General features: G+C 33.6%; 1 protein-coding gene across 1 annotated transcript in view; it reads left to right on the top strand.

The window, feature by feature from the left end:
• The window catches only part of BLTP3B (bridge-like lipid transfer protein family member 3B), a 91,293-nt gene extending 66,080 nt beyond the window's left edge, over nt 1-25,213 (top strand). Inside the window, 10 exon segments of the mRNA XM_068560076.1 lie at nt 1,286-1,479; nt 2,870-4,371; nt 4,757-4,932; nt 8,757-8,899; nt 9,583-9,733; nt 13,762-14,015; nt 14,333-14,441; nt 22,494-22,687; nt 24,389-24,496; nt 24,498-25,213. Of these exon segments, the coding sequence (XP_068416177.1) occupies nt 1,286-1,479; nt 2,870-4,371; nt 4,757-4,932; nt 8,757-8,899; nt 9,583-9,733; nt 13,762-14,015; nt 14,333-14,441; nt 22,494-22,687; nt 24,389-24,496; nt 24,498-24,539 (2,873 nt within the window). The 3' untranslated portion in view covers nt 24,540-25,213.
• Nucleotides 25,214-26,647: the final 1,434 nt, after the last annotated feature.

Here is a 26,647-nt window from a genome sequence, read left to right as displayed (position 1 = left end):
TTCTGATCTGATCTTTATGATTTCTTTCCTTCTGCTAACTTTGGGGGTCTTTTTGTTCTTCTTTCTCTAATTGCTTTAGGTGTAAGGTTAGGTTGTTTATTTGAGATGTTTGTTGTTTCTTGAGTTAGGTTTTTATTGCTATAGACTTCCCTCTTAGAACTGCTTTTGCTGCATCTCATAGGTTTTGGGTTGTCGTGTTTTCATTGTCATTTGTTTCTAGGTATTTTTTGATTTCCTCTTTCTTTTCTCTAGTGATCTCTTGGTTTTTTAGTAGTGTATTGTTTAACCTTCATGTGTTTGTATTTTTACAGACTTTTTCCTGTAATTGATATCTAGTCTCATAGCGTTGTGGTCAGGAAAGATACTTAATACGATTTCAATTTTCTTAAATTTACCAAGGCTTGATTTGTGACCCAAGATATGATCTATCCTGGAGAATGTTCCATGAGTGCTTGAGAAGAAAGTGTATTCTGTTGATTTTGGATGGAATGTCCTTTAAGTATCAATTAAGTCCATCTTGTTTAATGTATCATTTAAAGCTTGTGTTTCCTTATTTATTTTCATTTTGGATATCTGTCCATTGGCGAAAGTGGGTTGTTAAAGTCCCCTACTATGATTGTGTTACTGTCGATTTCCCCTTTTATGGCTGTTAGCATTTGCCTTATGTATTGAGGTGCTCCTGTGTTGGGTGCATACATATTTACAATTGTTGTATCTTCTTCTTGGATTGATCCCTTGATCATTATGTAGTGACCTTCTTTGTCCCTTGTAATAGTCTTTATTTTAAAGTCTATTTTGTCTGATATGAGAATTGCTACTCTAGCTTTCTTTTGATTTCCATTTGCATGGAATATCTTTTTCCATCCCCTCACTTTCAGTCTGTGTGTGTCCCTAGGTCGCAAGTGGGTCTCTTGTAGACAGCATATGTGCGGGTCTTGTTTTTGTATCCATTCAGCCAGTCTATGTCTTTTGGTTGGAGCATTTAATCCATTTGCATTTAAGGTAGTTATCGATATGTATGTTCCTATTACCATTTTCTTAATTGATTTGCATTTAAACTGCATATTTTTCCATTAGTGAAGCAATGAAAGATGTTTTCTGTCTCTCCAAATGTGTTTGCTATCATCTACAGGTAGTATCACTTTAATCTTGTAAATAACATTGCAAAACCTTTTAATCTTAATTTAAGGAGAATAAAACTTGGTTAAAATGTATTTTGTGTTCTCAGGGAAGATTTAGAACTATCAGTTTATTAAAAATCTTTAAAAATTTTTTTTCTCCACAGTTCCATCTCCCAACCTTTATAGCCAGCTGAATGCACTACAGTTTACTGTGGATGAAAGAAGTATTCTATGGTTAAATCAGTTTCTGTTGGATTTAAAACAGAGTCTTAATCAGTTTATGGCTGTGTACAAGTTGAATGACAATTCAAAATCTGATGAGCATGTTGATATTCGAGTTGATGGCTTAATGCTAAAGGTACCATATAAACAAGTGGCTGTGAGAACAAAACCATTTTTACAGAAGAAAAGTTATTTCCAGGATTTAAGATGGGTGCTCGAATATAAGTCAACTTCATTGCAATATTAATTTTGTTTTTGAAATTTGAATTTTAATTTCAGTTTTCAATTATGGAAGCTTTAAGAGACTGCTTCCCTGCCCTTCCCCACCCCTTCTTTCTCTACTTTTCTTCTTTTTTTTTCCCCCCTGCTCATCCATTTGGAGGTAAGCAGTAGAAATAAATTTAAATGTCTTTTTTTTTTCTACTTCTTACTGGAGCTGATAGAAATTTTTTAAGAAGGGTAAATAATACAGTGACGCTTTTAAGTTATATCTGGGTTTTATTTGTTACATTTATTGTTATTAATATCCAAAGATAATAGAAAGTTGTGTTTTATTATAGCCAAGTAGTTGATAATCAGAATTCCATGGATATTTAAACTTTAAAGGAAGGAAGCTAAAATTTAAAAAAAAAAAACAGTATAGTGTAGTAAATAGAGTAAGATTTGGGCATGGATGGATATTTCAGTTTCTAGCTCTCTTGCTGGTAGACTAAATTTACATACCCTTAATTTCTTCTCTGTAAAATGAGATTAATAATACTCAACAGTTGCATTGCAGAAATGTTTTAAAGATCGTTTCAAAGACCTTAAAATATTCAATATAAAGAGACACACTTTATAACATTTATAATTATAATTTAAAACACAATTACATAATGATCTTTACATTTTGTGAATATGGGCAGTTTGAGTTTTAAAATCAGTCACTTTGAACTCTTTGTTGTGAATATTTTGAGGACTGGGCTTAATTATCTGTAGAAAATAATTTTACTAAATAGTTTGACCTCTACTCCTAAGTTTATTTTATTAATAGTTTTCTCCCAGAAAAGTGATTCTAATGACAGTTATCCAGTCATTCCATTTACTTATCTAGTCATCCTCCAAATCACTTGGATTTAAAATATCGTAACAAAAAATTCTCTTTTCCAAACTTTGTGCTTTCTTATTTACTCAGGGCGTATATATACTCAGGGCATAGTAAGCATTTAATAATTGATTTAATTCAGTTTTGTTCCTTTTATTTTGTGATATATTATCTACAAATATGTATATGTGTGTTATGTACTTTATTCATTATTTATGGGGTTTTTTCCTTTGTTTCTTTTCTTAGTTGTTAATCATTTAAGCCTTTTTCATTTGGTTTAATAAGATTTGGGAGGGAGAGTATTTTATGTGAAGATAGAAAATTAGTGTTTTGGGGTGAAATGTCAAAAAGAATTCCTGAACCAAGTCATGCTCTTGATTGTTTTATCTTCAAGATATATGGATTTGTAAGTCAGACTAGATTAATGTTTTTTCTCTTCTAGTTTGTCATTCCTTCTGAAATGAAATCTTCTGAATGTCATCAAGATCAACCACATGCAATTTCTATTCAGAGTTCAGAAATGATTGCTACAAATACAAGATACTGTTCAAACTGTCGACATTCTGATTTAGAAGCTTTGTTTCAAGACTTCAAAGATTGTGATTTTTTCAGTAAAACATATACCAGTTTCCCCAAATCTGGTGACAATTTTAATCTTCTGCATCCAATCTTCCAGAGACATGCTCATGAACAAGATACCAAACTGCATGAAGTTTATAAAGGAAATGTTACTCCTAAGTTGAATAAATACACTCTTAAAACTTCTGCTGCCACGGATGTTTGGGCTGTGTACTTTTCTCAATTTTGGATAGATTATGAAGGGATGAAAAGTGGAAAAGGACGACCAATAAATTTTGTAGATTCTTTCCCTCTTTCCATCTGGATTTGTCAACCAAAAAGGTATGCATTGTCACAAAAATTGCTGCAGACTTGTAATCAGATATCTCTAAATACATCACAAAGTGAGTCCAGTGATCTGACTGGCCGATGGAAGCGGAAAAAGCTCTTGAAGGAGTATTATAGTACAGAGTCTGATCCCTTGACAAATGGTAGTCAGAAACCTTCAGATACATTTTTAAGATTTTCCTCTTCATCATCAGATGCAGATATTCATGTCCTGGTTCACATTCATAAACATGTCAGTATGCAGATCAATCACTACCAGTATCTGCTCCTGCTTTTCCTCCACGAGTCACTTATTTTGCTTTCAGAGAATTTAAGGAAAGATGTAGAAGCTGTGACTGGCAATCCAGCTAGTCAGACATCCATTTGCATTGGAATTTTACTTAAAAGTGCGGAAGTGGCTCTTTTGCTTCATCCAGTAGATAAAGCAAATAGTCTTAAGTCTCCTGTTTCTGAAAGTGTGAGTCCAGTGGTTCCTGATTATTTGCCTACAGAAAATGGAGAATTTTTGTCTTCAAAAAGAAAACAAGTTAATAGTGGTATAAAACAAATTAGAAGTGTAACTGTTAATCATATGTCAGACAACAGATCTATGAGTATTGACCTTAGCCATGTCCCTTTGAAGGATTCTTTGCTTTTTAAATCAGCTAGTGATACAAATCTGCAAAAAGGTATTTCTTTTCTGGATTATTTATCAGATAAAAATTTAGGGAAAATAAGCGAAGATGAAAGTAGTGGAATTGTTTGCAAAAGTGGCTCAGGAGAAATTGGATCAGAAACAAGTGGCAAAAAGGATTCGTCTTATACAGATTCAAATAGTGTCTTAAACTACAGAGAAGACTCAAGTATGCTGTCATTTGATAATGGTGGTAATCAGAACATACTTTCAAATAGTTTAACTAGTAAAGGAAATGAAACCATAGAGTCAATCTTTAAAGCTGAAGATTTGCTTCCAGAAACAGTTTCACTCTCTGAGAACATGGAAATCAGTAAAGAAGAAGCACCCACAGTCAGAACACTTAAATCACAGTCATCTTTAAGGTAACAACTGACTGTTAGAATTTGGGGTGGGAGGTTTGTTTTATTTGTGTGTGTATGTGTGTGTGTGTGTGTGTGTAGAATTTGGGGTGGGGGGTTTGTTTTATTTGTGTGTGTGTGTGTGTGCATGCATGCATGCGCGCACACACATGTGCATGTACTTATGAGTATATTTTGGCTTTGGACAGAAAACCATGATAAATATGGCATTGTTAGAGTTAACACATGGAAGAGTAGGTTTTTCAAAATATGAAAATACTTTAAGTTTATATAATTTTAAAAATTGTGTATACTATATAAATATATATTTATTTTGCTTGAAGTATTCTTTAGAAAGAATTCTTTTCCTTTTACATGATGATTTTCTGATAATTTTGTTTGTTAACAGCAGAAAGCCTAAGGAACGTTGCCCACCCAACATGGCTCCACTCTCTGTTTCTTATAAGAACATGAGAAGAAGCCCCTCACAAACCTCACTGGATACCATTTCACTTGACAGCATGATATTGGAAGAACAGTTGTTAGAAAGTGATGGAAGTGATAGTCATATATTTTTGGAAAAAGGTAAAGCAATACAGTTTAAGAATTCATATTATATATACACAAATCTTAGAAGTGGTGTTTAAGTTTTTTTATTTATATTCAATAATCAATCACAGCCCAAAAAGACTTATTTATTTATACACACATACATGCACAATACAAAGAGCATTGTACCTAACTTTCTAATGGTTGTTTCGTTGCTTCTTTTGACCAGATACTCCCTTCCTTTTTATGGACGACATCCAGCAATTATTTATATACAGTCATTTAGATCGTAAAGCAGACAACATTAATTCTACTAGCCTCTATCACAGGGACTCCTATATCTGGAATTTTGATTAGGTAGGCTTAATTTGCATGATGAATTCTCAACTATGTGCTCCTATGACTGGAATTTTTCCAGACTGGATCTGTTAATTCCCATAACCAGAATTCTCTTTCATACATGATAGTGTATGATGGAACTACATGATTCCCCTATTTTATTCAGAAGCAACTAATGCCCTAGTACAGACCACTAGGAATGACTTAGTATTAGATGCATCCCCATCACTAAGGCATTGGGGACTTTGTGAACAGGAATAAAACCATGGACCAAAGCCAGAGAATAGTTGCCACAGACCCTGAAGCTTAAGAGACCAGAGGCAAATGTGAATTACTTTGTGTATGAAGAGTAATAAACCTATTGATGTAGTTGAAAACAGCTTAGGTAAGGAAAGGCTCATAGCTTTAGAAACTGAAGCTTAGAGAAATGAATATACAGTCAGGAAGTAATAGAGGCAGATTTGGAACTCAGCTAGTCTGACTCAGGAACCTCAGTTTTTAACCAACCAGTATGCTATGCTAGTACCCCAGACTTGGGAAATGATTACTATATGTAAACTAAAAGCCTTAACCCAACACTTTTATAGGCAATTCATAGCAATCCCCTTTCCAGCATACTTTACCAGTTAAATGTAGACAAGTTACTGATATGGGTCATAAAAATCTATTCTAGATTCACAGATAGCTCTATTGCCTAGTTCCCTTGCCCCCTTATGGCTTAAAATTCTACTTTAATAGAGGATTTCTGTTTTATGATCAAATGATGCTTCAAAAACAGTGTTCCTGTAGAAAATATCTCTACTTACTCTTAAAAAGCATCAGTGGTTTTCTTGTTTCTGAAAATTAAATAATTAATAAAAGTGACTACCACTCAATGTGGAAAACTTGGAAAATATAAACAACTACAATTTGGAAAATAAAATAACCCAAAAGTCCCACAATCTAGAGATATCAATTATAATTTATCTTATAAATGTATATATATATATTCACATATATGTATATTTGGTATTACATCACATATATGGTTTTTCAACCTGCTTTTTATCACTTGTCTATATTAAATTGTCATAAGAATGTACCCTGACCTTTTAATTGTTTCCCTGATACTGGATGTTTAGATTGTTTACAGTTTTTTCACAGCTATAAAATGCTATAATTATATCACTGTTCATAAATTTTTGTCTTCATTTCTAATAACTGTCTTAGAATAGATTCCAGCAGTAGGCTGTTTTTAGGATCTTGAAAAATAGAAGGGCATTAATTTTATGTGTAACACTTGGACGATATGTGACTGTACATTCGTTATTCTCCTGAACTGTAATAATTTTCTGTCAAAGGAATTGATTTTCATTGGGAAAAGACTTGTTTTTTCTGAGTTCTCTTTTGTTTTGTTTTCATTTTACAAGAAATATATGAATACTTTCTCTTTAAAAAAAAAATCAGATGTCATGGGAATATCTAGAATATCACTTTAATACCACCCTTACTCTGCCCTGATACCATTCCCCATTCCGGAAGTAATTACCACTGACTTTTGGTATATATTGACATAATTCCAGACCTTTTTCTATGTGTTTTTATATACATGTATGTTTATACATATGCACACTAATGCACACATATATATACACATACACATATACGTACATAGGTATATTGTGAGTACATATTTTTGAATATACATACATATTTATAAACGAACAGATGCGTAGCTGGAGTACCACTCCACCACAGGCTTCTAACTAGTCTCCCCAATTCTCTTCTTGTCAATTTCTTGTTCATACTTCATTCCACAGGCAGAATATTCTTTTAAAAATGTATATACTATCATGTCAATTTCCATTTTAGTCCTGATAACTTCTAACAACTATAAGACTATTAAGTTTAAAAAACTTAACATTACTGATAGTTGCTCCATGTGATATGGCCCCAGCTTACCTTTTCTGCTGTTTTCCCACATGCTTACTACACTTTAATTACACAATAGTATATTTCAGTCTTTCTGTCAATCTCTTCACTATGACAAACTTCCTTAGCCTTTGTACCTGTGCCTAGAGTGCTCTTTTTTCTTTCTGTTTACTTTAGCTTAAATATTATTTTATCTGTGAAATCTTAACCTCTGGCAATGTTAGGAACTCCCTGTGAAATGGGAGTTTATTATCTCCTCATACCACAGTTGTATTTATGCATTTTCCCTGGCCCTAAAAATCATTTTATTCATCCATTCAATAAATAATTTATTGAGCACCTACTGTTTTGTCAGGCACTGGGTTAGAACCTAATTATATAGCAGTAAATATAATAAGAAATTATTACAAAGAAAGACAAATACTATATGATATCACTCATATGTGAGATATATTTTTTAAAAAACCCAAATGAAAACAGAACAAAAACAAGCTTATAGATACAGAAAACAGATTGGTGGTTACCAGAGGGTAAAGGGGTAGGGGAATGGTCAGAATGGATGAAGGGGATCAATTGTATGGTTATGGATGGTAAACTAGACTTTTGGTGGTGATCAGTTTGTAGTGTATACAGATATCAAATTATAATGTACATCTAAAAAAAAAAGAAATTTTTAACCAGCTACTTGCAGGCTGCATTCAGCAGAGTGTTGTTTCAGTGAATGGAAGTGATACTCATTCTATAATGCATGCACTGAAGTGTTATGAAGACTTATAATAAAGATGTTTCTAACAACAACAGCAACAACAAAGTAAAGCTTTGTAAAATACTCTCGCTTAAGCAAAAGGATTTAGTGAAAGAGTAACTTGATTGCTTGTATCATTCAGTGAATTAATCCTTGAAATCATATTCAGAATTATTAGCTTTTTTTAAAAAATAAGGTCAGAATCCATGCAAGATTGACGTGAAAAAAAATTGAGGCTTTGTTTTGTGTCTTTGATTCTTCTGATTTTTCTCGATTCATTTTCAATAATTATTTTTATGGTATTTTTAAAAAGTATTGATGTGTTATGGACACAAAAATTTTTTTTAATTGCCTTTTACCACAGACAGTTTGAGAAATATTGAAATATAGCATGTTGAGAAATTAAGGCAGGTTGATAAGGATGGAGAACAATCACATTGACAGTAGTAGCATTAACTTCATGTAGATGAAGAACCGTAGGATACTGAAAAGGGAAATGAAGTGGTCAGACTGGGACCACTGAATGTCGGGTAGAATAGAGGAGGCAAAACTGGCTGACCAGGAACCTGCTAGTAACACCAGCACCACACCTGCAATGGGAAGAACACAGATTGTGGTCGGCTGTGGTAGATTTCATACCGTCTAAGTTTAGGGTTTAGTATCGCTAACATTTTATTGTGGGAAGTTATTTCTTATTATTTGCTAACTAACCACAGTTTAATTTTTCTTTGCTTATTGTCTTTTAAACATGGCTGTGCTTGACAAAGTGTTGAAGAAATAGTCTGTTTTGGTTAGATAAATGTAACATTGTTGGACCATGTGTAAACTGATTTTAATTTAGTAGTTTATTTCTGTATTATTTCAGGTATTAAAAAGAACTCAACTACAAATTACCAGAGCCCAGCAGATCGGGCAAATGCCAGTGCAAACCTACAGAATTATGGTGAAACCTCTCCAGATGCCATCAGTACAAATTCAGAGGGTGCTCAAGAAAATCATGATGACCTGGTAATCTTTTGAGACATTCTATGAAGAGAAATGCCACCAACTTTATCTCATATTCAATATGTACACATTTAAAGACATTAATATGTAAAATGAATTGACTTAGATTGTGGGTGATTTACTTTGCTCTTTCTACTCTTGAAATTTTTCCTTTGCTCTTACTGAATTGTTTTTCTCTGAATTTCACTCTTCTAAATTTTTTTTTTATTGTATTGAGGAGGGAAGGTTCTATGTTTCTTTTTTCAGTTCTTTATATTTTGATCTTTATTTTAGTTCAATTTAAATACACTTTGAAAAAGTTTGATAGTAAAGATGGTGGTCAGTCCTTATGAAGGGCTGTCTACAAAAGAAATGTTACTGGTTTATTTTAAGCCATCTTCACCCAGCGAAATATTCTTATGGATGACTTAGAAAATAAGTTCAGCTTTTAGTGAAAATAATTTCACACAGAAATGGCATATAATTAATCTTTGTGACCAAAAAATATTCTCTTGACTAAGTAGGAAGAAAGGAAGTAGAAGTTTATCACTGTAGTGCAATAACTGCTTTCTGTTGATCACAAATATATTTTTGGTTTATTAAGTCACAGTTGTATTTTTAGAGGTTATAGTAGTTTCCTGTGTTATTTCCTAAATTTTGTTTTGAATTATTTGGTATTCTAATATTATTTATGCAATCCTTATTAGATGTCAGTTGTGGTGTTTAAAATTATTGGTGTTAATGGAGAAATTGACATCCGAGGGGAAGATATGGAAATCTGTCTTCAAGTGGACCAAGTGACACCAGATCAGTTAGGCAATATCAGTCTACGGCATTACCTTTGTAATCGTCCAGTAGGTAAGACTTTAATGTGATTTAAACTTTTTTTTTTTAATTTAATTTTAAAAAATTAATTAATTAATTAATTTTTGGCTGAGTTGAGTCTTTGTTGCTGCGCGGGGGCTTTCTCTAGTTGTGGCGAGCAGGGGCTACTCTTCGTTGTGGTGCGCAGGCTTCTCATTGCGGTGGCTTCTCGTTGTGGAGCATGGGCTCTAGGCATGCGGGCTTCAGTAGTTGTGGCTCGCAGGCTCAGTAGTGGAGCATGGTCTTAGTTGCTCCGTGGCATGTGGGATCTTCCTGGACCAGGGCTTGAACCCGTGTCCCCTGCATTGGCAGGCGGATTCCTAACCACTGCGCCACCAAGGAAGCCTAAACTTGTTTTGTTTTTTATCCATATGACTCATCAGCAATTCTGTCTTTGATATAAATGAATTCAAGGAAAATGACATTTATTTATAATAATGCAAGAGATTTGTTCTTTCAGATTACCATATTTCAATAAAGTAAGTTATTAGAAACATAACCTGTTGAAGAGGTACTCCCTCATTTCTTTCTGTTTCTGCTGTTAAGTTCATCTTTTACTTTTTCAGTCGTCCCATTCTTTGAGATGATAGGTCTGAGAAAACTAAAATCTTTTCTGTATTAAATGAGTGATAAAGTAATCCTAAAAGGTCAAAGTTAGTTCCACACTAGAATAAGTGTCAGTTTTTGTATTCCATTATCTTGCTTATAAGCAAACATTTCCTGAGTCTGGCATGTTACTTGATATTTGGTAAAATCACGTATCCTGTTCTTATGGTATTTCATTCTAAGATCAACACATTCACTTAGACATAGAGGGATATAAGCGACAAAATACACAGTGTATGATGAGGAATACCACATTAAACCGTCCCTTTCTCAAACTTTATATGGAATTATCACTCACGATTTTCAGTTATTTAAAGAAATGAATTTATTAAAATAGTTATACTAAGAAATTTAAATGACAATGTTCTTTTGAAAAGTCACTGAGCTGGAATATTTTTCTTTGCTATATACACAGAATGCTATATCTGATATATAACATGTTGAAATACATATAGTCCTGCATGATATTAAATAAGTATGCTATCACCTCACATCCTGGGAGTTGCAAGTAAATGTGCCATTTGTCTATAAACCAGCATCATAGAAAAAAATTGGCTCCTGGCTTTTTTCTATGTGTAGGCCTTGCAGTTTACAATGTATCTCCTAAAAAAAAATTCAAGAATTTCATATTAGCAAGTGTAAATCCCAATAGCATACAAAATGGAGGAAGATAAGTATATAGTTGGAAAGGTTTTGTAGTCAATGAAAGATCAACAAAAAAAGATTGAACGTAAAATTTCAAAAGCTAGACCCTATTCTATACCCAACACAAACACTTTTTTGCACAGTTTTTTACTTCTCTTTATAGCCCACTTATTACCATGTCCCACTTATTACTTTGTTTCATATTGTTCCTAACTGAAGAAATCATTTTGAAATGCCTTATATGTACGGGTTATACAGTCAGTGCTGTCTAATACCTTGTTTTTTCACAGCTGTCTTGGTTGTTTAAAAATAAACAAAATAACAAGAAAGAAAGGAAAGGGAAATAGAATAAAGGGAAAAGGAGAAAAAAATAGTTTAGCTTGAACATTTAAAACAATAAGCCATATGAACAAAGATTGTATTTGATCTACAGTTTATATACACTGTCACTCTGACATGAACAGTTAAAACTGCAAAGTTGTTTTTGCTTTTGTTTGTTTTTGTTTTTCTATAATGGGTGGACTTTGGATTCCTTTAATAGGAAGACCTTAATATAAGTTTCATGGCATAAAAGGTAATAAGCAGCAGTGATTTTTGACTAATGAGAATTTTGTTTTGTTTTATCTCTGTTCTAAATACTCTTTTTTGTTTGAAATTATTTATGGCTCTCAGCTCCCTGGAGTGAGTAGTGTGTGTGTGTGTGTGTGTGTGTAGATAGACATATGTAGATATATAGATAGATAAAAGGCAAAATAAAATCACATTTACCAAATTGTTTGTTTTCAATTGCTCTTACTGTTAAATAGACAAGTTAGTTAACTCTTGTTTTTCTTGGTACAGGAAAGAACACTAACCATGATCAGTTTGTGACCATTTCTTTTACCTTCTATTTTAAAAAATTAAAATATCGAGTTCTTAATTGTTTAAAGAATTCTTTGGGAGTCTTTTTTTTTTTTTTTTTTTTGGCAGCTAAGTCCCACGCGGCTTGTGGGATCTTAGTTCCCCGACCAGGGATTGAAGCCAGGCCCCAGAAGTGAGAGCACTGAGTCCTAACCACTGGACCACCAGGGGATTCCCTAGGAGTATTTTTGATCTTTTCTAGTATCTATACTATTTATTTATTTTGAATTGTTAATAAATAGTGCTAACATTAATTAAATATCATTTTTTACCTGAAATAAAAGTTTTAAAAACAACTCTCCACTTTATGTTGCATGTGGAGATGTATCCCTGGTGCATAAATATACGTATCTTTAATTTCTTGCACCTTTCTCCCCTTCATAAATATATACACATTTGACTTCTGCAAGACTAGAGTATTCACACGCATACTGAGGAAAATTAAACATCTTTCCATCATGAATTTGATAAATGGGGTCTTCTTATGAGGGCCCATGGGACAGATAACTTTGACCCTCAATAACTGAAACAGCTTCACCTTTCCAGAACAGTTTGTTTTTAACTCACGGGTTCTATGAATTGTGAAACTGATCGTATTTTTCTTTTTGCTGCTAGGAAGTTATTTTTGGTCTACCTTTGGCACAGAAATTTAAATAATGTATTTTGAGTTAATAATCTTACCACCTATCTTTACTTTTCCATTCCCTACTTATTTTTTTAATCTGATTATACCATGTGCATGTTTTCTCCTATTCTTTTTGGAGCTAGGTAATGTAAAATAAACAAAATAGTTACCATGAGGGCCAATTCACTTAAGTAGTTCCACTAGGAACTTTTATTTTTAAAGATATTCTATGGGTGTTTATTGAAATTAAAGAAATTTGTTTTGAACTCAAGTATTTATAGCTCTGTAAGCCACCTCAAATTCTTTTTTGGAACAAGGCCAAGGCATAAATAAATGTAAATATAAATATAAACATAAACATATATATATTTCCTTTGCTATAATTTTAGTTTCAAGATTGTCTTCTAGTAGTAACATTTTAATAGGGTCTTCTCTATTTGCTTTTCCAGTTATTTAAGGGCCAAATTTTAGTGAAGAATGTACAGAACTTTAGGCTTTTGTCACTACTTGAGAAATGGCTTGAGTCACTTTAAATGCCATGACTGTTTCTTCATCACAGTTGTCCGTTATAAATGTATAGATATGTACACACTCAGACACACTCAAAATATCTGAGTTATGCATCATCAGATTTATATCATGGCTTGTTTTTCCATGTTACCAAAAAATAAAAATATATATAAAAGTATAGACAAGACAGGGCTTTCCTGGTGGCACAGTGGTTAAGAATCTGCCTGCCAATGCAGGGGACACGGGTTCGAGCCCTGCTCCAGGAAGATCCCACATGCAGTGGAGCAACTACGCCTGTGTGCCACAGCTACTGAAGCCTGCACGCCTAGAGCCCCTGCTCCGCAACAAGAGAAGCCACTGCAGTGAGAAGCCCGCGCAGCACAACGAAGAGTAGCCCCTGCTCCCCGCTCGCCGCAGCTAGAGAAAGCTCATGCACACCAACGAAGACCCAACGCAGACAAAAATAAATAAATAAATAAATAAATATTTGAGAAAAGTATAGACAAGGCAGCATTATTGCAGTAGAAAGATTGTCTATAAAAATGGAAATTGGGAAAATTAGGGTTGGGTACATGTGGTATATGTACTGTAAATATAAATTAAGAGTAAATATTAAAAGTTTATTATTGCTTTAACATTGTACAAAGTGACAGTACCTCTTAATGACAAATAATTGAGAGTGACATTTTTGAGTAGTGCTACAAAGTTATAATTTTTATTTGTTCTTTTTTCGCAGTTTCAGATCATAAAGCTGTAATTCATTCTAAATCCTCTCCTGAGATTACTCTGAGATTTGAAAGTGGGCCTGGTGCTGTAATACACTCTTTGCTTGCAGAAAAGAATGGCTTTCTGCAGTGCCATATAGAAAACTTTAGCACTGAGTTTCTTATATCTTCTCTTATGAATATTCAACATTTTTTGGAAGATGAAACTGTTGCAACAGTGATGCCAATGAAGATACAAGTTTCTAACACAAAAATAAATTTTAAAGTATGTTAACAAATATTTTTATATTTTCATGTTATAAATGTTCACTTTGCCTACCTGGACTTTGATTCATGTCTAGAAATATGAACTTGTTGGTCTTTGTGGTGATGATGTAGAGATTTTTCATAGAAATTAGAAAATATCAAAATAAAATGAGCAGTTTTCTCACTGTATGAACTAAAGCATGTTAAAGATATATTTCGAACTCATTAAGAATATTATTGGCTGAAGTAGTGTTTAAGAAAATGATTAATTGAAGATGATTAATTTTACCTTTTACTTTAATAACAACATGCCAATACTATTTCTCTTTCCCGTAGGATGACAGTCCTCGTAGTAGTACAGTATCCCTTGAACCAGCTCCTGTAACTGTTCATATTGATCATCTTGTGGTAGAGAGAAATGATGATGGCTCTTTTCATATCAGAGGTATATATGAAAACAGTTTAAGTGAACATTTAACTGAAATTTGACATTATTAGTATGCCGATTGTTTTTTTTTTCACTCATACTTTTTATATACTATTTTATATGTGTGTGCATATGTAGTAGTAGATGATTTAGGGACACTTTGAGGACATTGTGTTAAAATATCCATGTATGAACCTCTAGCTCAGGAATAACTCATCTACAATTGATTTAGTATCTATTCTACAAATGTGTTTTGAATGAAGTCCTTCCAGGTTTATCTCAAGCTTCTCCTTTTCAATGAACCCTTCTCTATAACTTGATGTGACTTCTTAAAATTCTTGAGTACTTATTCTCCATACATTAGTTACTTATAGTATATTGCTGTGTATTTAGTTCTGTTTTAGTGCTTGTATCTCCATTCTAGCAAGATTTCTAAGGTTCCTCATGTAAGGACTGTGTCTTCTAAGGTAGTGTGGAGTAGTGGAAAGAGCTTGAGTTGGTAGACCTAGGTGTTCTAGTCCTCACTTTGTTAGTAGCTACTTGAGGGTGAAATGTGAGGGACTGATAAGAGGCGAACCAGAAAAATCTGTAGCTAGAAACCATGAAAGAGAAGACTATTGCTGAGGTAGAAGCAGTTTGTGGGGCACTCTTGACTGAAGAGTCCTTCCTCTCTGGAGCTGGGGAACAGCTACAGCAAACATAGAAGTCAGGCCAAGAAAGATGAAAATGTCAGCTTCATTACTGGTAAAAGCTCAGGTGAAGATAGCTCAGGTGTGAGAAGTTAGGTTTGCTGTATGGCTCTTGCTCCCAGATGCTTTAGATCCCAAAACTGCAGGTCTGTCTTACACAAAAAGCAGAGCAGAGTGCTCCAGTGCTCCAGAGTGCTGAAGAAAAGTTGAGACTTTTAAAGAAATATAATTAATATCCTCAGATTATAGGATTTTGAACTCAAAACAAGAACAAGCTTTTATGGAAAATAACCAGTTAGAAATCCTTGAAAATTAAAAACCTGATCTTTGAAGTAAAAAATAGTAGGTCACCTAAAATCTTTCAGCTCTACCTTCAAGAGATATCCAGAGTCAGACCTGAATCATACAGTATGTAGCTGTCCCAGATTGGCTTCTTTCACTTAGTTATATGATTTAAGGTTTCTCCATATCTTTTCAAGGCTTAATAGCTCATTTCCTTTTAGAGCCAAATAATATTCCATTGTCTGAATATTCCACAGTTTATTTCACCTACTGAAGGACATCTTGGTTGCTTCCATATTTTGGCAGTTATGAATAAAACTGCTGTACACATTCACATGCAGGTGTTTGTGTGGACATAAGTTTTCAGCTCCTTTGGGTAAATACCAAGGAGTGTGATTGCTGGATCTTATGGTTAAGAGTACGTTTAGTTTTGTAAGAAAATGGCTGTACTATTTTACATTCTTACCAGCTGTGGATGAGATTTCTTGTTGCTCTATGTTCTCACTAACATTTGGTGTTGTCAGTGTTCTGGATTTTGGCCATTCTACATAGGTGTGTAGTGGCATGCTGTTGTTTTAATTTGCATTTCCCTGATGACATATGATGTATGCATCTTTTCATATGCTGATTTGCCATCTATATATCTTCTTTATTGAGGTGCTCTTAAAGTCATTGGCCTCAGAGAGAGATTTCATATTGATAAAAGATCCCCCAAAACATACCTCAGTCATAAACCTTTATCCATCTAACAACATAACTAAAAAATATAAAGCAAACCTATTTGAAGTAAAGAGAAATGGAATCATATCATATTGAGATGCTACAATCATAGAGAAACTTTTACATGCCTCTCAGAGTACAAATATAGATACATAAATATAAATATGTGTGTGTGTGTGTGTGTGTGTGTGTGTGTATATATATATATATATATATATATATATATATATATATATATTTGAATTCAACAAACGGGTAATTTCAAATACCATAAAACTTCTCTATTAATTCAGTCTCAAAGAAAATATCAACAGATTCCAAAACATAGAGTTCATGCAGGCCATTTCTCTGATATCAGTGCAATAAAGTTTGTCATTGACATAAAAATGTAGCAGAAAATAAAATATTTTTTAAATTAATTAATTTATTTTATTTTTGGCTGCATTGGGTGTTCGTTGCGGTGTGGGGGCTACTCTTCGTTGCAGTGCGTGGGCTTCTCGTTGCAGAGCACGGGCTCTAAGCTCACGGGCTTCAGTAGTTGTGACACACAGGCTCAGTAGTTGTGGCGCACGGGCTTAGTTGCTCCACAGCATGTGAGATCTTCCCAGACCAGGGCTCTAATCTGTGTCCTCTGCATTGGCAGGTGGATTCTTAACCACTGCGCCACCAGGGAAGTCCCAAATAAAATATCTATACTTGACAAAATTTAAAACAATCCTTGCTCTAATTCTTGGGGATTTATTGGCACCTGAGTGAGATTGATTACTATTTGCTAAAGAAAACAAAAACAAATATTTGTTTTAAATGAGAGGTTTATAATATCTGAAGAAAAATATCCACTTGCATACACATAATGGAGAAATAAAGAATTACACAGACATCAATTTAATGAGTAAAAACTAATTTAAAATCAAGGTGCTTTGAAAAAATTTTCTCTGTATTTTCCCCTATATTTCTTATCTATATTTTATAATTAGTCAAATATCAATACATATTTTACCAATTGTGAACTGTATTTTAATGTAGTAGCTAAGGCAAAAGTGAATCACTGGTCCAGCAAGGGCATATATTTGCATGAAGATCATTTCAATATGGAAACTCCATTTGGATTTGTCTTTAAAGTTGTATGGGTTAAAAAAAAGTCACATATGAGGGACTTCCCTGGCGGTCCATTGGTTAAGACTCTGCGCTTCCACTGCAGGGGGCACAGGTTCGATCCCTGGTCGGGGAACTAAGATCCCACATGTCCCGCGGTGTGGCCAAAAAAAAAAAAAAAAAAAAAAATCACATATTTATCTTTTCAGAATATGTCACATTTTTATACACTTCATTTCTTACATTTTTGAAAACTCTTGCTCCTTATCAAATGTTTTACATTTTAGGAATATAATTTTTCTTATTTCTTGTTTTTACAGTGACACTTGGATCTTTTCAGCAAAGCCATTTGGGTAGTGATGAAATGTTAGAGAAAAGCATATCCTAGATTTTCTTTAAGTGGGCATCAAAACTCAGGGTATTATTTAAATTTAGCAGCAGTACTCATGTATGTAAATTTTTCTTTTTAAGCATTACTTTTAAAAAAAAATTATTTATTTATTTTTGGCTGTGTCGGGTCTTCATTGCTGTGCACAGGCTTTCTCTAGTTGTGGCCAGTGGGGGCTACTCTTCATTGCTGTGCACGGGCTTCTCATTGCAGTGGCTTCTCTTGTTGCAGACCACAGGCTCTAGGCGTGCAGCCTTCAGTAGCTGTGGCACGCAGGCTCAGTAGTTGTGGCTCGCAGGCTCTAGAGCACAGGCTCAGTAGTTGTGGTGCACGGGCCTCGTTGCTCTGTGGCATGTGGGATTTTCCCGGACCAGGGCTTGAACCTGTGTCCCCTGCATTGGCAGGTGGTTTCTTAACCACTGCGCCACCAGGGAAGTCCTGTAAATTGTTGATGTACCTTTCAAAACCTCATTGAGACGATGGAAAAGTTTGTTGTGTTATTCAGGATATTAGCATTGTACAAAATTTAAGACAATTTATTTTAAAGTAGTTTTCCATTGTCTCTGGAAAGAACAACATGTTTTAAGCATAAGCAAGTATGCTTTGTTTTATACAGAGTGTCTCATGTTTTATTTCAGTGTATTCCTAAGAGCAATATCATGAAGCAGATTACATTATGTTATTTTTCTTATCATGTGGAAATGAATTGTATGAGGGTCTTTAGTGTATGATGTACGTAATATAACACATAGTCTAATGTACCGCACATAAAGCTTGTATGATAATGTATCATAAATACGACTCAAATTAATATATTAGCCATGATAAACAAGTATTTAACAGTTTTATTTGCTTCTTAGAATTTTGAAGCACTTTGGGTAAATAATTTGAATGGCCCTACTTTCTCAAATAGCTCTTTAAGAAATTTTCAGGTATGGGAGTTCCCTGGTGGTCTAGTGATTAGGATTTGGTGCTTTCACTGCATGGCCCAGGTTCAATCCCTGGTCGGGGAACTGAGATCCTGCAAGCCACGTGGCACAAACAAAAAAGAAAAATAAGGAAAGAAATTTTAAGGTATGCTGAGTTTTTCTCCCTTAAAACAAATTTATTTAGCAAACAGGAGCATTCAGAATAATCTGACTAGTAGGTGTTTCAAAAATTAGTTTTAGGTGTTTGTTGCTGTGATAATAGCAGCTTACCTAATATTTTTCTTTACTCCTTCCTGTTCTTTTAGTGTACTATGAGGTATACTTGCAGCTGCTCTGGATGTGATTAAATAAAGTTCATCATGAAGGAATAGGTGTTTTTTTGTTATTTATTTATTTATTTATTGCCACTTATCATAGTACTCCTCACTTCTTGGGAAAGACTAGTTTTTCAGTAAAGAGAAAGTTAAAATAATTTTTCAGAAAATTACAAAGGTATACTACAGTTTCTTGTTGCTCCAGTGAAATATGACTAATTGAGTAACTTAATAACACTATTATAAGAGAAAAAGACGGAAAATGTTTGTTGTGTGTGTGTATGTGTGTGTGTGTGTGTGTGTATGGTATGTGTGTATATCCTATGCCATCTATTGTTAATTACTTTTAATAGTAGTGTCCTGTCTCTCAACATGTCTTGCACCCAACACACCTAGGACCTGGCATACTCCCATCTGAGACAGTGGCCATTGTGACATTGACTCCCAGCAAAAGTGTTGTGAGGGAGTACCTCCCAATAGATTATATTGGAATGTTGGGGGTAGGATGGGGCATTGTATATTTAAAGGTCTGTGATGAACAGCTCTTTGCCATATACAGCCTTAGAATCATTGCCATAATACTTCCTCACTGGGAATGAGGGAAGAATTTTTAAATTACTAAACCTAAAGAAAAGTGTAAAACCTAAACTCGGAAGAGTGCCTGTATGACACTCAGAGAAGATAAATGAATAGACATCTTCTGTCTGAATAAACAGAGAACTGTTAAAACCTAGATTTAAAGTCAGATATTTATTGAACACCTACTGTGGTACTAACAGCAATTAATATTTGAATAATGCTTTCCAGTTTGTGAAGTTTTTTACATTAAATATTAGCACTTAATTCTTACCATAACCCTTTGAGATAATTAAGGCAAGTATTCTTATCACCTCCTTTTTGCAAATGAAGAAATTAAAGTTTAGGTAAGTTGAATGGCTTGTCCAAGGTACAAGATCTAGAAAATAACTAGCAGAGCCTATGCTAGGGGAAAAATGTACATTGTCGTAAGATGCACATTTCATCCATGAGGGGCATGGATTTGTTCATCAAAATTTGTCTTAAAAACTAGAAAGAAGTTCTTTTAAAGTAAATAAAAGGAAATATGTCTTTCTATAGTAATAGACTCCAATTACCCTTGTCAGTTACAGGTTCTCTCCTTTCCTATCCCTTTCCAGTCCCTCCCATCTTTACACTTGCTTCTTCCTGCCTCTTCCTCCCCCTTCCTCCCCTTCTTATCTCTTCCTTTTCCCTTCCTACCTGCTCCTCCCTACTTATCTCTCCCTCTTTTTGTTTCCTAATTGAAGTATTGTTGATTCACAATATTATATTAGTTTCAGGTGTACAGTATAGTGATTCAGTATTTTTATAGATTATACTCCATTAAAAGTTATTACAAGATAATGCCTATACTTCTCTACGCTATACAATATATCCTTGTTGTTTATATATTTTAATCTATTTTATACCTAGTAGTTTGTATCTCTTAGTCTCATATTCCTCATTTGCCCCTGCCTGCTTTCTTCTCCCTTTTGGTAACCACTAGTTTGTTTTCTGTATCTGTGAGTCTGTTTCTGTTCAGAGCAGCACTGTTTACAGTAGCCAAGATATGGAAGCGACCCAAATGGATAAAGAAGATATGAGATATATATATATAAAAACACACACACTGTGGAATATTACTCAACCATAAAAAAGAATGAATTCTGCCATTTACAGCAACATGAGTAGACCTAGAGAATGTTAAGCTTAGCGAAATAAGTCAGAGAAAAAGAAATACTGATGATTTCACTTATATGTGGAATCTAAAAGGTACTACCAATGAGTGTATATGCAAAACAGACTCACAGCTAACTCTCCGTCTTTATCTCCAGTTACAGCTACATCCCTCTTCCTCTTTTCCCATCCTCACTCCTCTGTCTCCTCCACTCTCTAGCTCTCTCTCCTCCCTCCTCCTCTATTTCATTCCTTCTTTTTCTCTTCCCATATTTCTTCCTCTCTCTTCTTTTCCTCTCCTTCCCTTTTCTCTCCTCATTCCACTTCCCAGTGATTGAAATAAAATGGGTTTCAGAATTGTTTGGTCAGTGTTTTTTTCATTATTCTTAGGATCCCATGAGTAGTGAGATATAGGCTAAATAGAATGGGCCTTGGGCCCTCTATTTTCCTCACTACAGCCTATATAACTCAGCTTTTTTTTTTAGTTCATATTAGCATTCTATGCCAGATTTCATTTAAAAGAAGAGTTTTGCTCCTCTAAAAGTTTGAAAACCAAAAGTATGTTATAAATTTGTAATCAAGTAGAATTTTAGGGGTGTTACTAATTTTTTGAGGTTGAAAGAGTGGAGAATTTGGCTTTTCCATGGCATAGTACTTTAGGATTTCTCTTATAGTCACTGCCAAGCTGAATCAATCGTATGCTAGTCTGAACCAATACAACAGTTTTTGTAGTTTTTTTCCTAGTTAATACTACTAAAAACATAATCAGTACAGGACAATATTGTAAAAAGTAGTTTCTGATTTGAGACCACTGTAATATAATGAACCCAAGAACAGACTAAAACTCAACTTGATGTCATTTATCCATGTTGATGGAACTACTCCATTTTTATATATACAGAATAGGGGTAAAATTGATAGAACCATTATGGAAGGTAATTTGGCAATATGAACAAAAGCTTTAAAAAATATTTTTGTTCTTTGACTTAGCTAACCCCTTCTGGAAATCTTTTTAAGGGGAAAAATTATTTTGAGCAGTATTACTCTTTTGTCTGCTCAATATAATTTGATATGGTGAACTGCCTTTCTATCATGACTGTTGCACATGATTTTGGTGGACTTAGCAATCATATGACCCTATCACAAAAATGGAGATGGGACCCAGCAGGGCCGATCAAAAGATTTCAGCCCTTGGGACACTGAGTGATACATGAATGGACTGTGACCCAAGCATTCTGAGTCTTTTTTTGTGAATTGAAAAGGACACTGAGAGAGAAGGGGTCACAGGCTGTAAAACTTACTTGTTTGGGTTCACCAGAGGCTACCTTTGCCATCATATGACTGAACTAATCCAGAAGAGAAGAAAAGTGGACCTGAGAAGTAGAGAGAGTCAGGTTCCTAAATTGACACTCCTGAGGACATCATATGAATTCCAGTATCTGGCTATACCTGAAGCACCATCACTTGTTTTTGATTACTGATTTAATCTCTTTACCTGTTGTATTTGCATCTATTTCTTACTGAGTCTATTTTGGTAGCTTGTGTCTTTGTAGGAATTTTTCTATTTCATCTAAGTTATCTAATTTATTGGTATACAGTTCTTCACAGTATTCCTTTACAATTATTTTTATTTCTGTTAGGTTGATAGTAACATCCCCTCTTCCATTTCTGATTCTAGTAATTTGTTTCCTTTTTTATTTTTTGGTCCGTCTAAGGTTTTATCAATTTTATTCATGTTTTCAACAGATGAGCTTTTGGTTTTGATTTTGTTCATCTTTTCAATGAATGAGCTTTTTTCTTTTATTGACTTTATTGTTTTTCTGTTTCATAATGTCTTCCTACTAATAGAGATACTCATTTTTAAATTAGTTTTTCACAAGAGAACTTAAGATTTATCAAGTATTTAGAAATGTTATCTGAGTATTTATTTGTTGTATTAGATTCTCAGATGCTTAACTCTAGAAATGATTTGAAAGAAGATGTCAAAAGTGATTCAGTGCTGCTTACCAGTGGAAAGTGTGATCTGAAAAAACAACACAGTGTCACTCAAGCCACTCAGACGAGCCCAGAGGTTCCTTGGCCTTCTCGGTCAGTCAACTTTCCTGAGTGCTCCTTTGACTTTACTAGGGAACAGGTAATGGAAAAACTAGTTCATTCTCATTCAGTTTCAGCAATTAAAATAAATATTAAATAGTTCAGACATTATTTACTTATTTAACATTTGTTGAGTGCTTGTTATATGCCAGGCACTGTGTTAGATGCTGTTGATACAGTGTTGAGCAAGGTATGGGCATTCCCAGCCTTCACAGAGGTTGTAGTCTGATGGAAGATAAAGGAGTAACTGTGGGACAGTGCCAGTTTCTGGAATCTATGAAGGCTTCTTGGAAGATATATTCATTTTGTTGTCTTATTTTTAAGTTGCAAAAGTATTGTTATATTTCAGAACTTTGGAAAAATATTTTAAAACAACTCTAACATATTGTAACCTCCTACAGTGTTATCAGTATTTTTTAATTTTTCCTCCCAGGCTCTTTCCATAATTTTTCTAAACAATTACTATTCTAGTGTATATAACTGTATTTTTTTTTATACTTAACATTGTTTAACAGATATTTTCCGTATTGCTACATATGCTTCATATATGTATTTTATTTGTTTTTTTAATTCAAGTATAGTCGATGCTTCATATTTGTTGTTAGTGGCAGATTAATATGGGTGTAGATGTATTGTCATTTCTAAAGGTTCCTCTTAACATTTGTTAATATTTGAGTTGCTTCTTATTTTTTGCTGTTATAAAATTCTGTCCAGCAGAATTTTAATTCTCTATGATAGAACCACAGAATGAGTTCATTCATCTGTTTAACAGGATTTGTTGGATGTCAACTCTAAGCTAAGGATATAGAATTGTAACAGTATACCACTCCCTATCTATTAAGAAACTCAAAGTTTAGTGGGAAAGACAGGAGCATGTAAATGGTAGTCAGAACATACTGTTTCATGTGTTATATGTACTAGAGTTTGGGAAGTATAGTGAAATACCCAACTTGGTCTGTAAGGCAGGCATTCTTAAGCTAGTACTAAAAGGTCTGAGAACTCTTTGAAATTGAACGAATTTATTTTAATATATCTGTGTAAATGTGTTTTCCTGTGGAGAAAGTTTTATCACATCTTCCTGGTTAGGGGTTAGGGAATGGTTCTAAGAGGATAAAATGCTTGAACCAAGTCTTAATGAGGGGAGACCTATTGATATCTAGATGAAAATGTCTAATGAGATATTCAGAATGTGGGTCTGGGGCTCAAGATAGAGGCTTGTGCTGGATCAGGCTATCTATAGTTATTGGAGCCACAGGAGTAGATGAGAGCATCTAAGAGAGTGGCTCCAGTGGTAAGAGAAGGCGACCAATTATGGAATTTAATAGAATATGAAAAATTTAAGGGTTCTTAAACAGCTGAGGAAGAGATGAAAAGTCCATAGGTAGAGAGGGATAAACAAGAAGGAACTGTAGCATAAAAGGCAAAAGAGGAGAGAGGCTTAACAAGGAGTGGTGAGGTCAGCAGCATCTTAAGAGAAATTGAAATTAAACAAAATCACTATTAGATTTGGAAATTAGAAGTTAATTAGTGTTTTGAATTGCTGGGTCAAAACTTACAGACATTTTTAAGTGCTTGGTATGTGTTTCCAAATAACTTCTCAAAGCAGTTTTCAGCTTAAGTGCATCCCCACCAGCATTGGGTAATTTTACTGACTCATGTGTCATACCTTTGATACTATATAAAGAGTTTGTGTTTTCTGAAAATGGTTAAGTTTTCTTATTTTCCAAATTTATCATTTCAGCTCATGGAAGAGAATGAATCTCTTAAACAGGAATTGGCTAAAGCTAAAACAGCTCTTGCAGAGGCTCACTTGGAAAAAGATGCTCTTCTCCATCACATAAAGAAGATGACAGTTGAATAGCAGGAGTGGCAGTCAGAAACTTAAATTATAGCTCTGGAGTATGGTGGTTATATTTATAATGTGATGTTACCAATTAGTGGAAGAATTTCCTTTTCATGAAAAGACAATAAAATGAAATAGAATGTGATGAAGTGGTGACTATTCCAAAGCCAGTTTAGAAAATACTAGGTACGGGCATTACAGTCTTTTGGTTGTTTTGTGTTTTGGGGTTTAACCCTCTTTTAAACTGGTGTGATATAAGGAAGTCAATGCATACTGTAAAATAATTACCTGCCTAATGAATAGAAGATGTCATTTCCTAATTTTGATATTACATTATAGGCATTTTTTAAAAAGAAAAATTAAAATCTATGTGTTCCCACTATTTATCACTATTTGTTAATAATTTACTATTATTTACAAAGATTCAGATGCTTTTAGGGCTAATGTAAAATAAAAGGAGGCTTACATTTTAAATGTTATTAAAATTATGTACTTAAATCTATATTTAATTACTGTAAAAAATCCAATCAAATTAATAAATATCTAATGGCTGGGTTTGAAAATTCTAGAAAATCATCACCCTACTGCGCTTATGAAGTAACTTGAAAATGTGAAAAAGAATCATTTTAAGTGATGGGTAAACTGTGTAAGTTGAAGCTATAATTTTCAACAAGGAAGATGGCACAAATGTTAAAATAAAAAGCACAAACTGTAAAAAAGCAAGACATTAGAGTATATGGCCAACTGATTTAAAAAGCATTATTTGTACATTCCTTTAAACGTTTATCGTTAGAAGTAAAAGAGTAATTTAACTATCCTGCTAAATTTAGCAGCATTTGTAACTGTAAGAATTTTAACTAATACTATTTATATTAGTTCTTTACCTTCATCTTTCCTCTATTTAAGGAAGGGAATGTTTTCAGAGAATTTTCTTTTCACGTACATAAAACAATTTCATACCGTTCCTGTAGTATCACAACAGGTGGATGTTTGCACATGTCAAATTTATAATGCTAGTTTTGATTAAAGTTCTATGTGACTTATATATATTATCTTCTATAATAAGAAAAACTGGTAAATTTTGAATTCTATTTTCTAGGGATTGTTAAGTTTGAAACCAACACGAGAGAGAATCTCAATCATGCATTATGAAATAAAAGTTTGAGTATTTAAGAAACAGAGGCTTTTAACAATTTAAAATATATTTCTGATAGAATTAAACTAAGTGGGGTCTATTTTAAAATTCACATTCTTAAACATAAATATAACCAAGATAGAACATGAAACAGCTGGACTGCTCTTTCTTTAAGATACTTGAAAATTTTCAAATTTTCAACCATGTTCGGACACTTTATGGTGCTTTGCTTGTTTGGCATGACTTATATAGCCATCCCTCTATCTAAGTACTTGGAAGGAAATACATGTTTCATTTTACACTAAGTGTTGGAGTGATTTTAGATTTTATTGAAAATGGTACTGGCCTTTTTTTTTTTTTTTTCTGTAATGTCCATTTTAATTAACATTATTTAAAATACAGGCCCTGTTTTGGGAGCTAAGGATACAGCAAAGAACAAGTTAAATTGTTATTATTTTACCTCAGAGTGTTTTAAAAATCCTGTTAAACCATTTTAATCTAAGACTATTATATAGTTTTAGATTAAAAGCAAAGGTCTAATTAAATATTTTAAATGTATAGCTTATATCCTTAGTAGAGTACTTTTGATCTGTAGGTATATAGTCAACAAAAGCAGTCTCTATTATAGAAAAGCAGGATTGATGGGACATTAACTTCTTCAGAGCTTGCAGTGTTTCTCAGACTTGAGCTATTTGCTCTATATGAATTTTAAATTTATGTGTTATAATTATTTAGTGTTACAGATGCTGAATGTTTTTCTTATTTTCAATTTACTTGGCCTTCTCAAGAAAATGATATAAACAGTAGAGATGATAATTAATGTGGATCTGAATATTCTGTATGCTTTGTTAGACTTTTAAAAATTTATAGTGATTACTATTTTTATAGAGATTTAAAATTAATAAAACACTTCCAAAAGCATTATGTAATTCCCACAGCAAACCTGGGAGGTAGGTATTATTCACATTTTTAAAGTTAAATAAAAAACTTAAGGCTCAGACAGAACAACTGACTTGACTGAA

Source organism: Eschrichtius robustus, chromosome 13 (genome assembly GCF_028021215.1).
Source record: "Eschrichtius robustus isolate mEscRob2 chromosome 13, mEscRob2.pri, whole genome shotgun sequence".
NCBI lineage: Eukaryota > Metazoa > Chordata > Mammalia > Artiodactyla > Eschrichtiidae > Eschrichtius > Eschrichtius robustus.
The sequence above is the reverse complement of the archived record's forward strand: the minus strand, read 5'-3'. Positions and strand labels throughout refer to the sequence as shown.